The 12,906-nt window shown below is 46.1% G+C and overlaps 1 protein-coding gene across 5 annotated transcripts; it reads left to right on the forward strand.

Moving 5' to 3' along the window:
• Positions 1–2: 2 nt before the first annotated feature.
• Positions 3–8,532, forward strand: CCDC127 (coiled-coil domain containing 127). Of its 5 annotated transcripts, none has more exons than XM_070587317.1 (3): positions 3–145; positions 1,521–1,651; positions 7,238–8,532. In XM_070587317.1, exons 2-3 carry the CDS (start codon positions 1,531–1,533, stop codon positions 7,897–7,899), a joined length of 783 nt encoding a protein of 260 aa, XP_070443418.1. In that variant the 5' UTR covers positions 3–145; positions 1,521–1,530; the 3' UTR covers positions 7,900–8,532. The 5 variants fall into 5 exon arrangements, with proteins under 5 accessions (XP_070443418.1, XP_070443421.1, XP_008532597.1 ...); XM_070587320.1 differs by having other exon boundaries at positions 44–149; XM_008534375.2 differs by having other exon boundaries at positions 91–527.
• The last annotated feature ends 4,374 nt before the right edge of the window (positions 8,533–12,906 follow it).

Raw genomic sequence — 12,906 nt, forward strand, 5'->3', positions numbered from 1 at the left:
GGGGGGGGGGGGGGGGTATACCGCGCCTGCGCCTGCGCACGACGCTGCGACCCTGGGTGGGGTTGTCGGGGCACCGCGCCTGCGCAAAGAAGATCTGCGGACGGTGGTGCTCAGGGCAAGTGGCCCCGGCCCTCCTGGCCGCGCCGTAGGTCCGGGGCCTGGGGCGGGCTGGAAGTGGGGGTTCGCGGAGTAGGGGGTCGGCGGTAGGTCTCGGGGCCGGGGGACTGCGCGGAGTCGGGGTGTCGGCTGGCCGCGCCGCGTTGGGCGGGGCAGCCTGCGGTTGCGGGGTGCCGGCTCCGCGCCTCCCGGCGTTCGGTCAGTTTCTGTCGAGCATCTGCCCGCACCCGAGGGACGGGGCGGCGTGGGGGACAAACGGTATTCGGGAGGACCGCGCTCGCGGCCCCCTGCCCCGACCTTCCCGGTGCGCAGGTGTGTGCGGCGTAATTCTGGATGTTGCACTGAGTGAGCTGACAGTGGGCCGTCGCCATTTCATTGACGTTTAGGTGGTGTCCAGTTTTTTGCCATTAGTAAGTAACACCCTACGGGATGTATCTGTGCCAGCGGATCTTTATCTGGCTTACGTTGCTCCGTTAGAATGACGTGTGTCCTCGGCCGTGTGCCCCGGAGGCGGGCTTCCTTGGCCGAGGGCGTGAGCACGGTTCTTCCCGACGCCCTGCGACAGTTGCGCAGTTCGGTTCCTTCAGACTCTAACATGTTTATCCTGTGGTTGCCACGAACTCCCTCACGTTAAGTCCTGAGCTGTTTTTCTTTTGGCATTTCTTTATTGCCAATGAGAATTTTCCGGTTTTAGGTGTTAAGCAAGTATTTACTGAAAAACCCATTAAAATTTTTCAAAACTGAATTGAATTCCTTTTTTCTCCAGCGTCCCCTGATTATTCTTTTGTAACTAGTGTGTATTGTGTAGGCAGCAGCCTGGAAACAAGCGGAAGGTCCTCAGGACGAAGTTGTGAAAGTGCCCAGCCTCTGTGGGTACTTAGTGAATTGGAGAATGCGCGTCAGCGTGAGACCGCAGCCTCCTTACTGAGATGTGGCTCCAGCTTTAGCAGGAGCCCCTCTCAGTGCGTGCACCGCCCCCAAAGTGGAGAGCAATGAAAGCCATCTCCAGCGCTGTCCCCGTCTGCCCCGCGATCTGCCTCCGCCCTCAGTGCTGTTCCCATTTCATGAAGAAGCCAGGGTTTTCGCACCTTCCCGTTTTTGTGTGTTTATATAAAAGCGTAATTTTAAACGTATTTGTACTAGAGAATGCACCTCGTTCTACTTGTATTTCAGTTAGTTGAGACACATCTCTCTCCCCCACTACATGGTGAGTTGCTTTTGTCTGAGTTCTCATCTTTTTCTTCTTTTTCTCCTGTAAGGTTCAGTGCTGTGCAGCACATAAGAAGTGAACAAAGTTTTTTGGAAGGAAAAAAAGGATTCATATGAGCCATTTAGGTAGTATAATTGTGACAGATGTATTTTATGCACTTTGTGTGGTTAATGGTTTTGTTCTTTACTTTAAGGTATACCTCCATGAATAACTTAAATGACCCCCCAAATTGGAATATCCGGCCCAACTCCAGGGCTGATGGGGGTGATGGAAGCCGATGGAATTATGCCCTGTTGGTTCCAATGCTGGGATTGGCTGCTTTTCGTAAGTCGTGGTTTTCCTAACATTTGCGTTTTCTGGGCTAAAAGTGTGGAGGCCAAAGACCTCGGGCTTTGGAACCTGACAGATGCAGGTGTGCATCCTAGTTTTATCCCATGCTGTGTGTCTTGGACACATTACTTAACCCTCTGAGCCTGAGTTTCCCTCTCCTTGCGAGGGGCTGATCATAATTACCTGGATTCATTGTGAGGGTTCAGTTTGACAAGAGGTTTAGAAGCCTTGTGTGTAGAGTGGTTTTAACAACTGGGAGCTCCCCTTCAAGGCTTCACTGCTCTTCAGGTGCCCTCATGGGACCAGTGGGGAAGAATGAAACAGTCTTAGAAGAAAACCAGTTTGGATGTCTATTCCGTGTTTAGGAAGTCAGTCTTTGGGAGACTTCATCCATGAAACCTCTGCTCTGCCTGGCCAGGAATTCTCTCTAGTTTGAATTGACTTTGTCCACTTTGGGGAAATTACCAGTCACCAGTCAGTTGTAATTATCCCAGCCCTTAGCTTATTTCCTCACTATATGGTAAATTTCCTGATGTTCAGGAGTTAGTTTAATATTTTGTTGTGTCTGACGGTCCTGCTGGCTGGCACTTAAGAATATGAGAAACTGAATAATTGAATGGAAAAACAGCAAAAGCTGCTCTCTGGGTGCAGTGACACTTTTTAAATGGAATGGTTTTTTGTCGCCTGGATTTCTCAGGTCCGCAGGTTTACGTAGAGGCAGTGGAGGCTGACGAGAGTAGTGTTTATAGACTTCGTTTGTCAGCCTTTACCTTTAGACTGTGCTGGACTACTCGACACCCACAGGTTGCAATATGTGTCTCAAGCATGTAATAACACATTTTTGGAGAATGTTTATAAGAATGCAAAGTTAAAATTTTTCTCTGATCACGTTACCTAAGCAAGATAACCAAGAAGAAAAAATAAAATATTCCTCAATGCTTCTCAGGGAGGGACAGCATCATTTCAGAAGTCCAAGAAGGCAAGAACTTCAAAAGTAAAGGTTATTAGGAAAGTCTGTAAAAGCTAGAGGTGAGCCTGAAAAACAAACGGAAAATGTAAGTCACTTCAGGGCGTCTCTGAGCCTGGAAACCAATTAATTGTTGGGTTAGTAAGTGTAGTTCTAAGCCTTCTAATTCGCCCCCCAAGTTCATCACCCTAGCCACAGGCAACAGGCAGCCTTTCCAAGTGTTAAGTGGTGTTTTGCAAGATGACAGGCGGTGAGCCTCTAACCCTTAGGCTGTATTTGGGTCTGCCCAGTCTTTCACTGAGAAGCAGGCACCGTGCAGATCACTGAGTCATAAAAACCGCCTCCTCTTTTCAGCCTCCATGAGTTGATGTTTAGTTTTTTAAGAAAGTGCCGAATGTTTTCCAGAGTGGCTGTACCGTTTTATACTCACCAGCACTGTGTGAAGGATCCAGGGTCACAGCGTCCTTGCCGGCATTTGGTGAGGGCTCTGTTGTCTTTATTCTTCTGTCCTGATAGGTGTGTAGCCAGACCATCGTGGTTTAACGTGCATTTCCCTGATGGCTAATGATGTGGAGCATCTTTGCATTGCACACCCTCTCCATGAACCTCTCCATGAACTATCTCTCAGCCAGCTTGTAATTGGATTGTTTTTAATGTTGGGTTTTGAGAGTTTTCACTGTATTCTAGAGTCTGGTACTCTGCTGGATCTCTGGTTTGTGAATATCTTCTCTCAGTCTGTAGCTTGTCTTTTCATCCTCTTAATGGAGTTTTTCACAGAGCTAAAGTTTTAATTTTGATGAAGTCCAGTTTATCAGTTTTTCCGTTATGTGTCATGTTTTTTGTGCCAAGTCTGAGAACTCTGCCAGCCCTAGATCCTGAAGGTTCTTTCCTATGTTTTTTCCTAAAATTTTAGGTTTGCGTTTTTACATGTAAGTGTGTGATCCATTTTGAGTTAATTTTGGTATAAGGTATGAGACTTAGATTTTATTTCTTCCTTTCCAGTCTGTTTGCCTTTTATTTTTTTTCCCGCTTTCTTTCACTGGCTGGAACTGCCAGCACTCTGTTGAGGTTCCTGATCTTAGAGAAAAAGCATTCAGTCTTTTCACCATTAAGTACAAAGTTAGCTGAAGGTCTTTCATAGATGCTCTTTATCAAGACACTGAAGTTCCCTCTAGTCTTATTTTTCCGAGTTTTTATCATGAAAGGAGGTTGAGTCTTGTCAGATGTTTTTCTGTATCAGTTGACATGATCATATGGTTTTTCTTCTTTAGCCTACTAATATGTTGGGACATAGGTTGATTTTTGAATATTGAGCCAGTCTTACATTTTTGGAATAATCTCCACTAGGTGGTACCATGTGGTTCTTTATATATATAGTAGAATTATATATGCTAACATTTTGTTCCAGGTTTTCACGTCTGTGTTCATATGGACTATGTCGATTATTTCAGCCTCCTGGCAGGGCTTTCTCTCTTCACACCTATTTCATCATCCTGTTTTTTATTTTAGTTACTTTGTTTTTCAGTTCTAAAATTTGTTTGCTTTTTTTATATCTTCTATTTCTTTGCTGAGACTTTTTATTGTGATGGCTGCTTTAAACTCTTTGTTGGATAATACTGACATCTCTGTCATCTTACTATTGGCATCTAGTGATTACCTTTTTTGATTCAAGTTGACATCTTCCTGATTCTTGGTGTAAAGACTGATTTTCAGTTGAAACCTGGGCATTTGGGTATTACGTTATGAGACTCTGGTTTTTATTCAGACCTTTCTTGTCTGGCTTGGCTTTCTTGGAGAGGGCTCTGTCAGGAAGGGTGGTGCTGCCTCCTTACTCCCAGGTAGGGGTGGAAGTCCAGGTTCCCCACTTGGCCTCCAGCTGGTTGACACTGAAGGGAAGGGTGACTCATTACCACTGGGCAAGATCAGGAGGTCCAGCCTCCCCAGGGCTCTGCAGATGCCTCCGGCCTGGCCGGGAGAGCCAGGAGTGTCTTGTTATTGCCTCCCCTGGGGAACAGGAGGAGCTGCCCTCGGTCTTTGTCCACGTGGGTGGAGGTGGGGCCACAGTGTCTTCTGTGCTGTTTGGCGGGAGTCCAGTGGTCATTGTCTGTAAGTTTTCAGTCTTGCTAGACCCCTTTCCTAGTCCTTTGGCCAGAGATAGCAGACTTTTGTTGGGGCTTTTTAAAATACCTGCACCTGTTGGCATTTCAGCTCTAAGTCTGGCATCTGTGAGGCAAAATGAAACCCCTTGGGACCCAGCACCCTGTCATTGCTTGGGTCCCAAGTTCCCTCACCAGACTGCCTGCTGCTCCCCACCTTTCAGAGTCCTCTTCTGTTTGTTTTACGGATGATGTCCACGGTTCTTAGTTGTTCTTAGCAGGAACAATAGGAGAGGGTACTTCTGTTCCTTTTTCCCAAAAGCAAGAGTCTCATCTCTCTTTTCTATGCCTTCTGAAATGAAGCCTCCAAAAAAATTGTGTCTGCCCAAAGTCATAAGGCAAGATTCTCCCCGATCAGACCCAGCATTAAGGTTTTGTGGACTTCTGTTCTGCCACGCCGCACTTTCTCTTGCACTCTCCCTGGTAATCTCCTTATCCAGCATGTCTCCACGTCCCTGTCCCACTTTTCCAGGAGGCCTTCTTGATGAATTTTGACCTGCCAGAAACTTCCTGATGACTGCAGCATGTACGTGTGGTCTGATGTTCGATTCTGTCTGTTCTGTGTCAGTCCCACTAGTTTCACGTGTAAGTTGGAGTACTTTAACTAGCTTGCACCCAGATTATAACAGGAGTGGCTCCTTTCTTCTAGTGTCCCTCCTTTACCCTCTGTCCCAAATCTTCCACACCGCCACCAGGGTAATGTCACATCAAATTACTCCACTTCTTTGTCAGTCTAAAAGGACTTCTGTTACCGAGCACCTGCTGACTTCCAGAGTGGGCTCCAGCTGCTCCTTGGGAGAAGCCCTGTACCCCAGGCACGTCTGTCCCTGGAAGCTGCTCTGAGCACGTGTGGCACCCTCTCCTGTACCTGTTCATTCCACCTAGAGGGACCTTTCCTCCTGACTTCCAGACTTTGTTCACGTTCCCCTCTTTTATGAAGCCTTCCCACCTCCACCCAAAACTGAATGAGCCCTTCTTTCCTCTGCTCCTCAGTGCTTATCAAATTATGTTGCAACTGCTGCTTTACTGGTCAGCTCCCTGCCTCTGAACTCTTTGGCAAAAGGAGGAGATAAAGATGACATGTGCTTTTGAGTTTGAGGTAACAACTAAAATTGGCCTGGAAGCTATTTTTAGTTGAGGGAGGCCGAGTTTGGTATTATGCTCATGTATTTGAGGTGGCAACAGTGGAAGTAGTGCTGTAGTAGACTTGGTGTCAGGGCCAGATAAGATTCCCAGGGACCTGGAAGAAGAGTCCTGAAGGGCCAGGACACCCCTTTGGGTGTTAGGGAGGGGAAAGGAACCAGCAAGAGTAGGAAAAGGACCATGAAGTGATTTCCAGAGGGGTTATTGACTGTAGGAGTTAAAGAAAATGTGCAACATGGAGCAGCCTGGCCTCCTTTGGAGAGCTGGGCAGAAATAATGCTTTCATAGTAAACTGTTGCTCTTGGTAGTGTTTAGACTTTGGGCTTTGAAGCTTTGCTGAACAGTCCTGTTTTCCAAGGGACTCAAATCCGTGCTGCTTTTAGCAAATTATCATTGTCAGAAACTAGGACTCAGCGTAGAGTTGCCCCAACATTTATTAAATTATTGAGCAAGAGCATTAGTTCAGAATGTGGTGGATTTCCTGTATCACCACACTGTTTTTTGTTTTATTATCAAAACACACCAAACTCTTAGCCATTAGTGGGATGACAGAAGAGTTGGTGACTCCATCCAGAACCAGGTGCCTGCTGGCTAGCAGGCTTTGTGGGTCGTCAGCCTCCCTTCTCTGTCCCTGGATCCTCAGGCACTGGACTTCTCCATGCAGCAGAGGACAGAGGCCTGGCTGCTCCTTGGTCTGTGGATCAGAGCCGGGTGTTACCCAGCCCAGCCTCCCGGCACTCTTCTGTCCCGTGTTTGTGTGATTCCAGCATTTTCTGGTTTGGGGAAAGGGAACCAAACCATGTCTTGAGGTTGAATTTCTTAACTCCACCTTATTTTTATGTACCCCTATCAGAATATAAGCAAACATCTTGGACTTCTTCTCTTTTGCTGGTGATGACCACTTTGAAACTCACTTGATTCTCCAGTAACCTGGCCAGTATTTGAAGCATACCCATGTTACTTCTCAAACCTTCTGAGAGCATGTGGGGCACTGTGGCCACAGCGGGCACATGGTGGAGGTTTGCGAACAGAAGAAAGCAGTGGCTGACTTTCTTGGCCATAGGAAATGAGAAGCCTGAGTGGACTCTGCCTGCAGCCTGTCCTACTTGTCCTTTGGGAGCCTTTATCTGATTTTAAGATAAGAACTTGGTATATTATATAGTTTCATACAAAATGTTATCTTTTTTGTATCTCTCAGGGCTTAAGATTTTATTGAAATGCTGTCATCTACTTTATGTTTTCTTTAAACATTATAGAACTTTAGCTCTGACTTTTCATTGTGTGTGTTTTTCTCCCCCAATTTATTCATGTCAGGTTGGATTTGGTCTAGGGAGTCCCAAAAAGAAATAGAGAAAGAGAAGGAAGCGTACCGTCAGAGAACGGCTGCTTTCCAGCAGGATCTGGAAGCTAAGTACCACACCATGATCTCAGAAAATCGGCGTGCTGTTGCTCAGCTATCTTTGGAACTTGAAAAGGAACAAAACAGAACAACTAGTTATCGAGAAGCCCTTATCTCTCAGGGGCGAAGGTTGGTAGAAGAAAGGAAACTGCTAGAACAGGAACGCGCTCAGGTCATGCAAGAAAAGAGACAGTTGCAGCCCTTGAGAAATGCGTACCTGAGCTGCCTGGGACAGGAAGAAGACTGGCAGAGGAGAGCCAGGCTTCTGCTGAAAGAGTTTGAAGATGCTCTGACGGAAAGACAGAATATCTACTGCAGCCTGCTTCTCCCTCGCCACAAGCGACTGGAAATAGAGAAGAGCTTGCTGGTTCGAGCATCCACTGACCCTGTTGCTGCTGACCTAGAGATGGCAGCTGGCTTGACTGACATATTTAAGCATGATACATACTGTGGGGATGTCTGGAATACCAACAAACGCCAAAATGGGAGACTCATGTGGCTATATCTGAAATATTGGGAAGTAATTGTTGAACTGAAAAAGTTTAAGAAAGTAGAGAAAGCCATACTAGAAAAGTAAGAGAAGACTGGAATAAAGCCTCTTAACAACTCAAAGTCAGATGGTCGTTGTGGCATTCTGGGCTATCCCATGTTTTCTCCTGTGCTGTGGCCACAGAGTGGCCTCCCACTCCTGCCAACCTCTGAGCAGGACAGCGAGGCCTCAGGAGACAAAGGGTTTGCTCCTTGATCCTCTTCAGCTATTAAGGACACAGTTTCTCAGAAGCATTTTTTAAGCTGTTAATATTTTATTAAGCAGAACAGTGTAACCTCATATGTTAGGTCTAGGGTAAAAATTGTTTTAAGAATGTCAAATACAGTATTGATCCTCAATATAAATAATTTTCTGTCTGGTTTTATCACTTCCTAAATAAAGCATGTTTTCTCCTCGAATTATTTTTCTCTCTCCTAAAATTGCATTTAAAAGTTATCAGGTAGTGGATGACTTGCTTACAGATGATAACAAAAAGTAGTAATATCATCAAGGTTTTGTATTGTTTTGGAGCTCTCTGCCGCCAAAGGGAAGAAAAGTATTTCTCATATCCAGTTGATACCCTAATGTGTGTTTGGGATTTGGTTTGTGTCTGTATTCAGCAAGCAGATACTATTTATTACCAATGACATATAATAATAAATACCTGCAATTTAAAAGCAACAGTGCCACTTTTTATGTGTGTTACTCTTGAGAGAATGTTTTTACACAGATTATCTCAGTTTTTACCATAAACTAAAAGGTGGGCAGGCACTTATGGCCCCATATAGCCTTCACAGAGCTGCTGTGAATCAGCCTTTACTCTGCTTTGCACACGTCCCCAGTGTAATCCTAACACCAGTCCTGTGCAGTGAGTACTGTCGTTACCCTCTGGGTCCAGCGTCTCCAAGACCGCCCCTAACTTTGATGACTTGCTTGGTGGTCTCGTAGGAGTCAGCATGAGGTTGTACTCACAGCTAGGCTTTCTTACGTGAAATGATCCAGGGCACAGGGCACAGGGAAAGGCGCTAAGGCCACGTGGAGACCAGGCGCAGCTTCCGGACCCCCCTCCACCGCAGTCACGAGGACATGCCTAATCCCCAGCATGAGTTGTGACAACACGTGTGAGATGTTACCAACCAGGGCCGCTCCTTAGAGACGGTGCCCAGGGTTTCTGTTGAGGGCTGGTCACATAGGCATCCTCTGCCTGGCACATACTCAAAATTCCAGATTCCTAGAAGGAAAGCGGGTGTTCAGTCCAAACTGCACAGTTTAGGCACAGTGAGCCACTACTCTAGTTAATGGTGGTGGGAACCCTCCCAAAATGGAGGTTTCCAGACGCTGGTGAAGGGCTAACCTCATCAGCAGGCCTTGCAGAGGACCGCAGTCTCAGGCCTGCCCTGTGACTTTTTGCACATCCTCATTCTACAGATGAGGGCACTGGAACGAGGTCAGGAGAAATCAACCTGCCCAAGGGCACACAGGTGGCCATGTTGGAGCCACTGTAAACCGAGGCGGTTTGGCCTCAGAACCGCTACTAACATATGCAAGTGTTGTTAGTAAGTGGCCTGGCATCACCTGGGTTAAGGTCTACCTGACTTCAAACCTTGTTTCCACCCTACCTGTCTATATGGCAATAAGACAAACTAATAAAAATGTTAAGCTTAGAGAAAACTTGAGTTTCATTGTAGAGTGATAGTCCCCAGAGCTACTATTTGTTAAGTTCATGTTGCACACTGAATCTTACATAATTTGTGCTTACGTGTTTTAAATCTTCAGAACCATTTCAGAGATGAAGCAGCTGGCTCAGAGCTTAAGTTCCCTAAGACGGACGTGAGCCCTCTGCTCCAGGCTCTGTGCTCTTAGCTCCTCTGCTCTGCTCAGAAAGGTTTGACGCTTGTCTTCTTCGACAGCTCATAATGTCATCTTTCTGCTGTATTGCCACCACTTGATCTAAGCAAAAATAATTTCTTCAGGTAAATCTGGATTAAACAGTTTCTCTAGTTATTTGTGTTTCATGGTGTATCACACTGTTGTTTAAAGATTGGTGCATATTCTACTTCCTGTTATTTGATTTGCCATATGTCCTTGGATAAACCACTTAATGCTTTTCTCTTGGTTTTATCTTTGAAATGAGGAAAATACAGCCAGCCATTTGGTAACTGAATTTCAAGGTGAATGATTGTCAAGGTGAATTGTTAATCCTCATCCTATTTTCTTTTTCTTTTCTTTTTTTTTTTTGAGGTAGGTTAGCTCTGAGCTAACTGCTGCCAATCATTCTCTTTTTGCTGAGGAAGGCTGGCCCTGAGCTAACATCTGTGCCCATCTTCCCCTACTTTCTATGTGGGACGCCCACCACAGCATGGCGTGTCAAGCGTGCCATGTCAGCACCTGGGATCCGAACCGGCAAACCCCGGGCCGCTGAAGCGGAACGTGTACACTTAACCGCTGCACCACCAGGCCAGCCCCTCATCCTATTTTCTAATGTCCAACGTGCCCTCAGCCTAGCTGCCTTCAATAGCTAGATAAATATGTTCAGATAATTCAAATCAATTTAGACACTGGCCCAAAACTGCAAAATTAGGCAAAGAAGTTTTCTACAGAAAATTATATTAGGCCAAGTTTGCATTTGCATGGTAAACTTCCATTATCAAGTTTAATTGAGTCTCAATTTGATACCATCTGTCTTCTTAAAATCAATTCTTTTAGGTTCAAAGTGTTTCACAATGTCATGGCCATTTGATAACTTCACAGCTGTGCCAAAAGATGTCTGGATAAAGTGAGATTATAGTGGAACACTATTGAACTAAAATCGTTTAAAATTGACAAAAAGAACAGGAGCCCAAGAGCTGTTTGATGTGTATGCAGAATTTGTAGGGACTTTAGAACATTATTTGTCCTGGCTGCTTTCCTGAAGGTCACAGTACTGAGACCTCCTGCGCAGGACGGGAGAGGACTCTCCAGGGTAAGGAGCCTGCATCCTCACCAGGACAGCCTGAGGGCCAGTGCTGAAGCAAGGCCCTGCCTCTGGGTGGAGCCTGGGCTCCACTGTGGTGAGGAAAAGGAGTGATCATTTCGTGGTCTGTGTAACTGATTTGGGGATGTCAGGTTGTTGTGGATGAGGTTGCAGAGGCTTAAAATGGAAGGGCTTTGGGTGTTCTAGTTTTGCTTACTGTGAAAGTCCCTATTTCAGGGTTCTTTACTTTGGAATGAAGTTAGAAGCCATGGGGATTGACCTGGATCTTCCAAAAGTAAAACGAGAAGCAGGTGATAATTCTGTAAGTGAATCTAGTCAATGCATTTGGTAAATATGCTTTTTTTTTCTGTTGTTAAAATTCAGAAAGATACGTGATTCTTAAACATATTTCTTGTGTGTGTGTATATATAATACATATATGGACTGGCAGATAAAGTGTTGATTTCATGTTGACAAAATAATTGTGCAAACATTGCACCAATGATTCGATGTTATGGCAAGGAAGAAACTTCACCAAAGAACCTGTGTGTTCTTGAAAAGAGAAGTTATATCTAATTAAAACATGTAACTGTATTTCTGTGTTGGATTGTTTAAAAAGCCTGATTGCTGAAGAGTTTACAGTCATGTGTCACTTAACGGTGGGTCACCTGAGAAATGTGTTGTTAGGTGGTTTTATCATTGAGTGAACATCACAGAGTGCACTTAGGCAAACCTAGACGGTACAGTCCACCACACACCTAGGCTATATGGTGCTAATATGGGACCACCGTCGTGTATGCAGTCCATCGTTGACAGAAACGTGATGTGAATGACTGTACTAAGATCATCTCTTTACAGTAAGGGGAAGAGAGGAAAAGGCTTTCTAGTTACTTCCACTGTCTTAGTTTCACTGCATAAAGGCAAATCTATAACATGCGGCTCATCTGGAGGCCAGATGGATGACCACTGAGCTGTGACACAGACGGTGCTGCTGTGCCGACAGAGCTGGGCTTGTTGGACCTGCCCTGATCCATGGGCAAACAGGTCTTTTTTGCATACCTGACGTAGGTTATGTGGGCTGATGCCAAAAGTGCTCCTCTCTGTTGTAAGGATGACAAAAATAGCTGCTGTTTCTCTATACATTAGGATTGTGGTTGCAAGCAACGGATCAATTCAAGCTAGCTTAGACAGTTCAAGGGGGGATTTATTTTAAGGCTATCTCATGAAATGGCATGGCAAAAATGGAGAATGCAGGCCAGATCTCAGAGAGGAACCAGAAATGGCAAATAAACAACTATCAGGAAGCTCTAAGTCATGATATTTCAGCCTCATCTCTCTGCATATCTGTTATAATCTTTTCTCCCTGCCAACTTCTCCTCTTGGGTCCCACAGAAGAACAGCTCCTGAGCTTAGTCGTACTGGTTCTACTCCCATGTGTGGCAGAGTTTGGAAACCCCTGGGCTATACAGTGCTGTGGCCTTTGAGTGGAATGACAGAGGGGAAATCAAGGGTATGTGCCCTTTGTTAACCTCACAGGAAATCTTGACAAAAAGAAAACCAGGCTTCATAAGCCAACCATTGACGCAGGCATGCTGCAGAGGCAACCCTGAAGGAAGTGAGTCTCCTACAGACCCTCAGGCAACTCAAGGATCTCGTCATGGTGATGGGACTGCACGAAGACTGAACCCACAGCCTTGATGGCTCCCAGGCCAAAGTCAGGGCCTTGAGAGGCGGAGGGTTGGGTCCTGACCCCAGATGGGATATTTGGTGGTGAACCTGGGAATTGGAACGCCAGATTCACGTGAGCCCTTCGTGCCAGCCCAGGCAACTCCCTTCAGAGACCTCAGGCCATGCTCAGCCCTCATGGTCTGTCCAAGTGGAGAAGTCCAGTCCCTACTGCAGGGGGAAATGGCTGCTCTTTGAAGGAAGTGCAGGACCTGGGGTCCATGGGGGGGTGGAGGGGATAGCAGAGGAAAGGCCAGTGGGGCACAACATACCGCTGTGTGGGCACTCATGTACAGCCCAGGTGTGATGTCCTGGCAAGGACACTGGCCGGGCCTGGACCTGCTGGCTCCTTATGGGTGGCAGGTGTCAGTAAGTGG

This window comes from Equus przewalskii, chromosome 20, assembly GCF_037783145.1.
Source record: "Equus przewalskii isolate Varuska chromosome 20, EquPr2, whole genome shotgun sequence".
Classification (NCBI taxonomy): Eukaryota; Metazoa; Chordata; class Mammalia; order Perissodactyla; family Equidae; genus Equus; species Equus przewalskii.

Coding starts and splice junctions, on each gene's coding strand:
- CCDC127 (XM_070587317.1), top strand. CDS start 1,531: ATGAATAACTTAAATGACCCCCCAAATTGGAATATCCGGCCCAACTCC. Junction 1,652..7,237: donor GCTGGGATTGGCTGCTTTTC/GTAAGTCGTGGT, acceptor TATTCATGTCAG/GTTGGATTTGGTCTAGGGAG.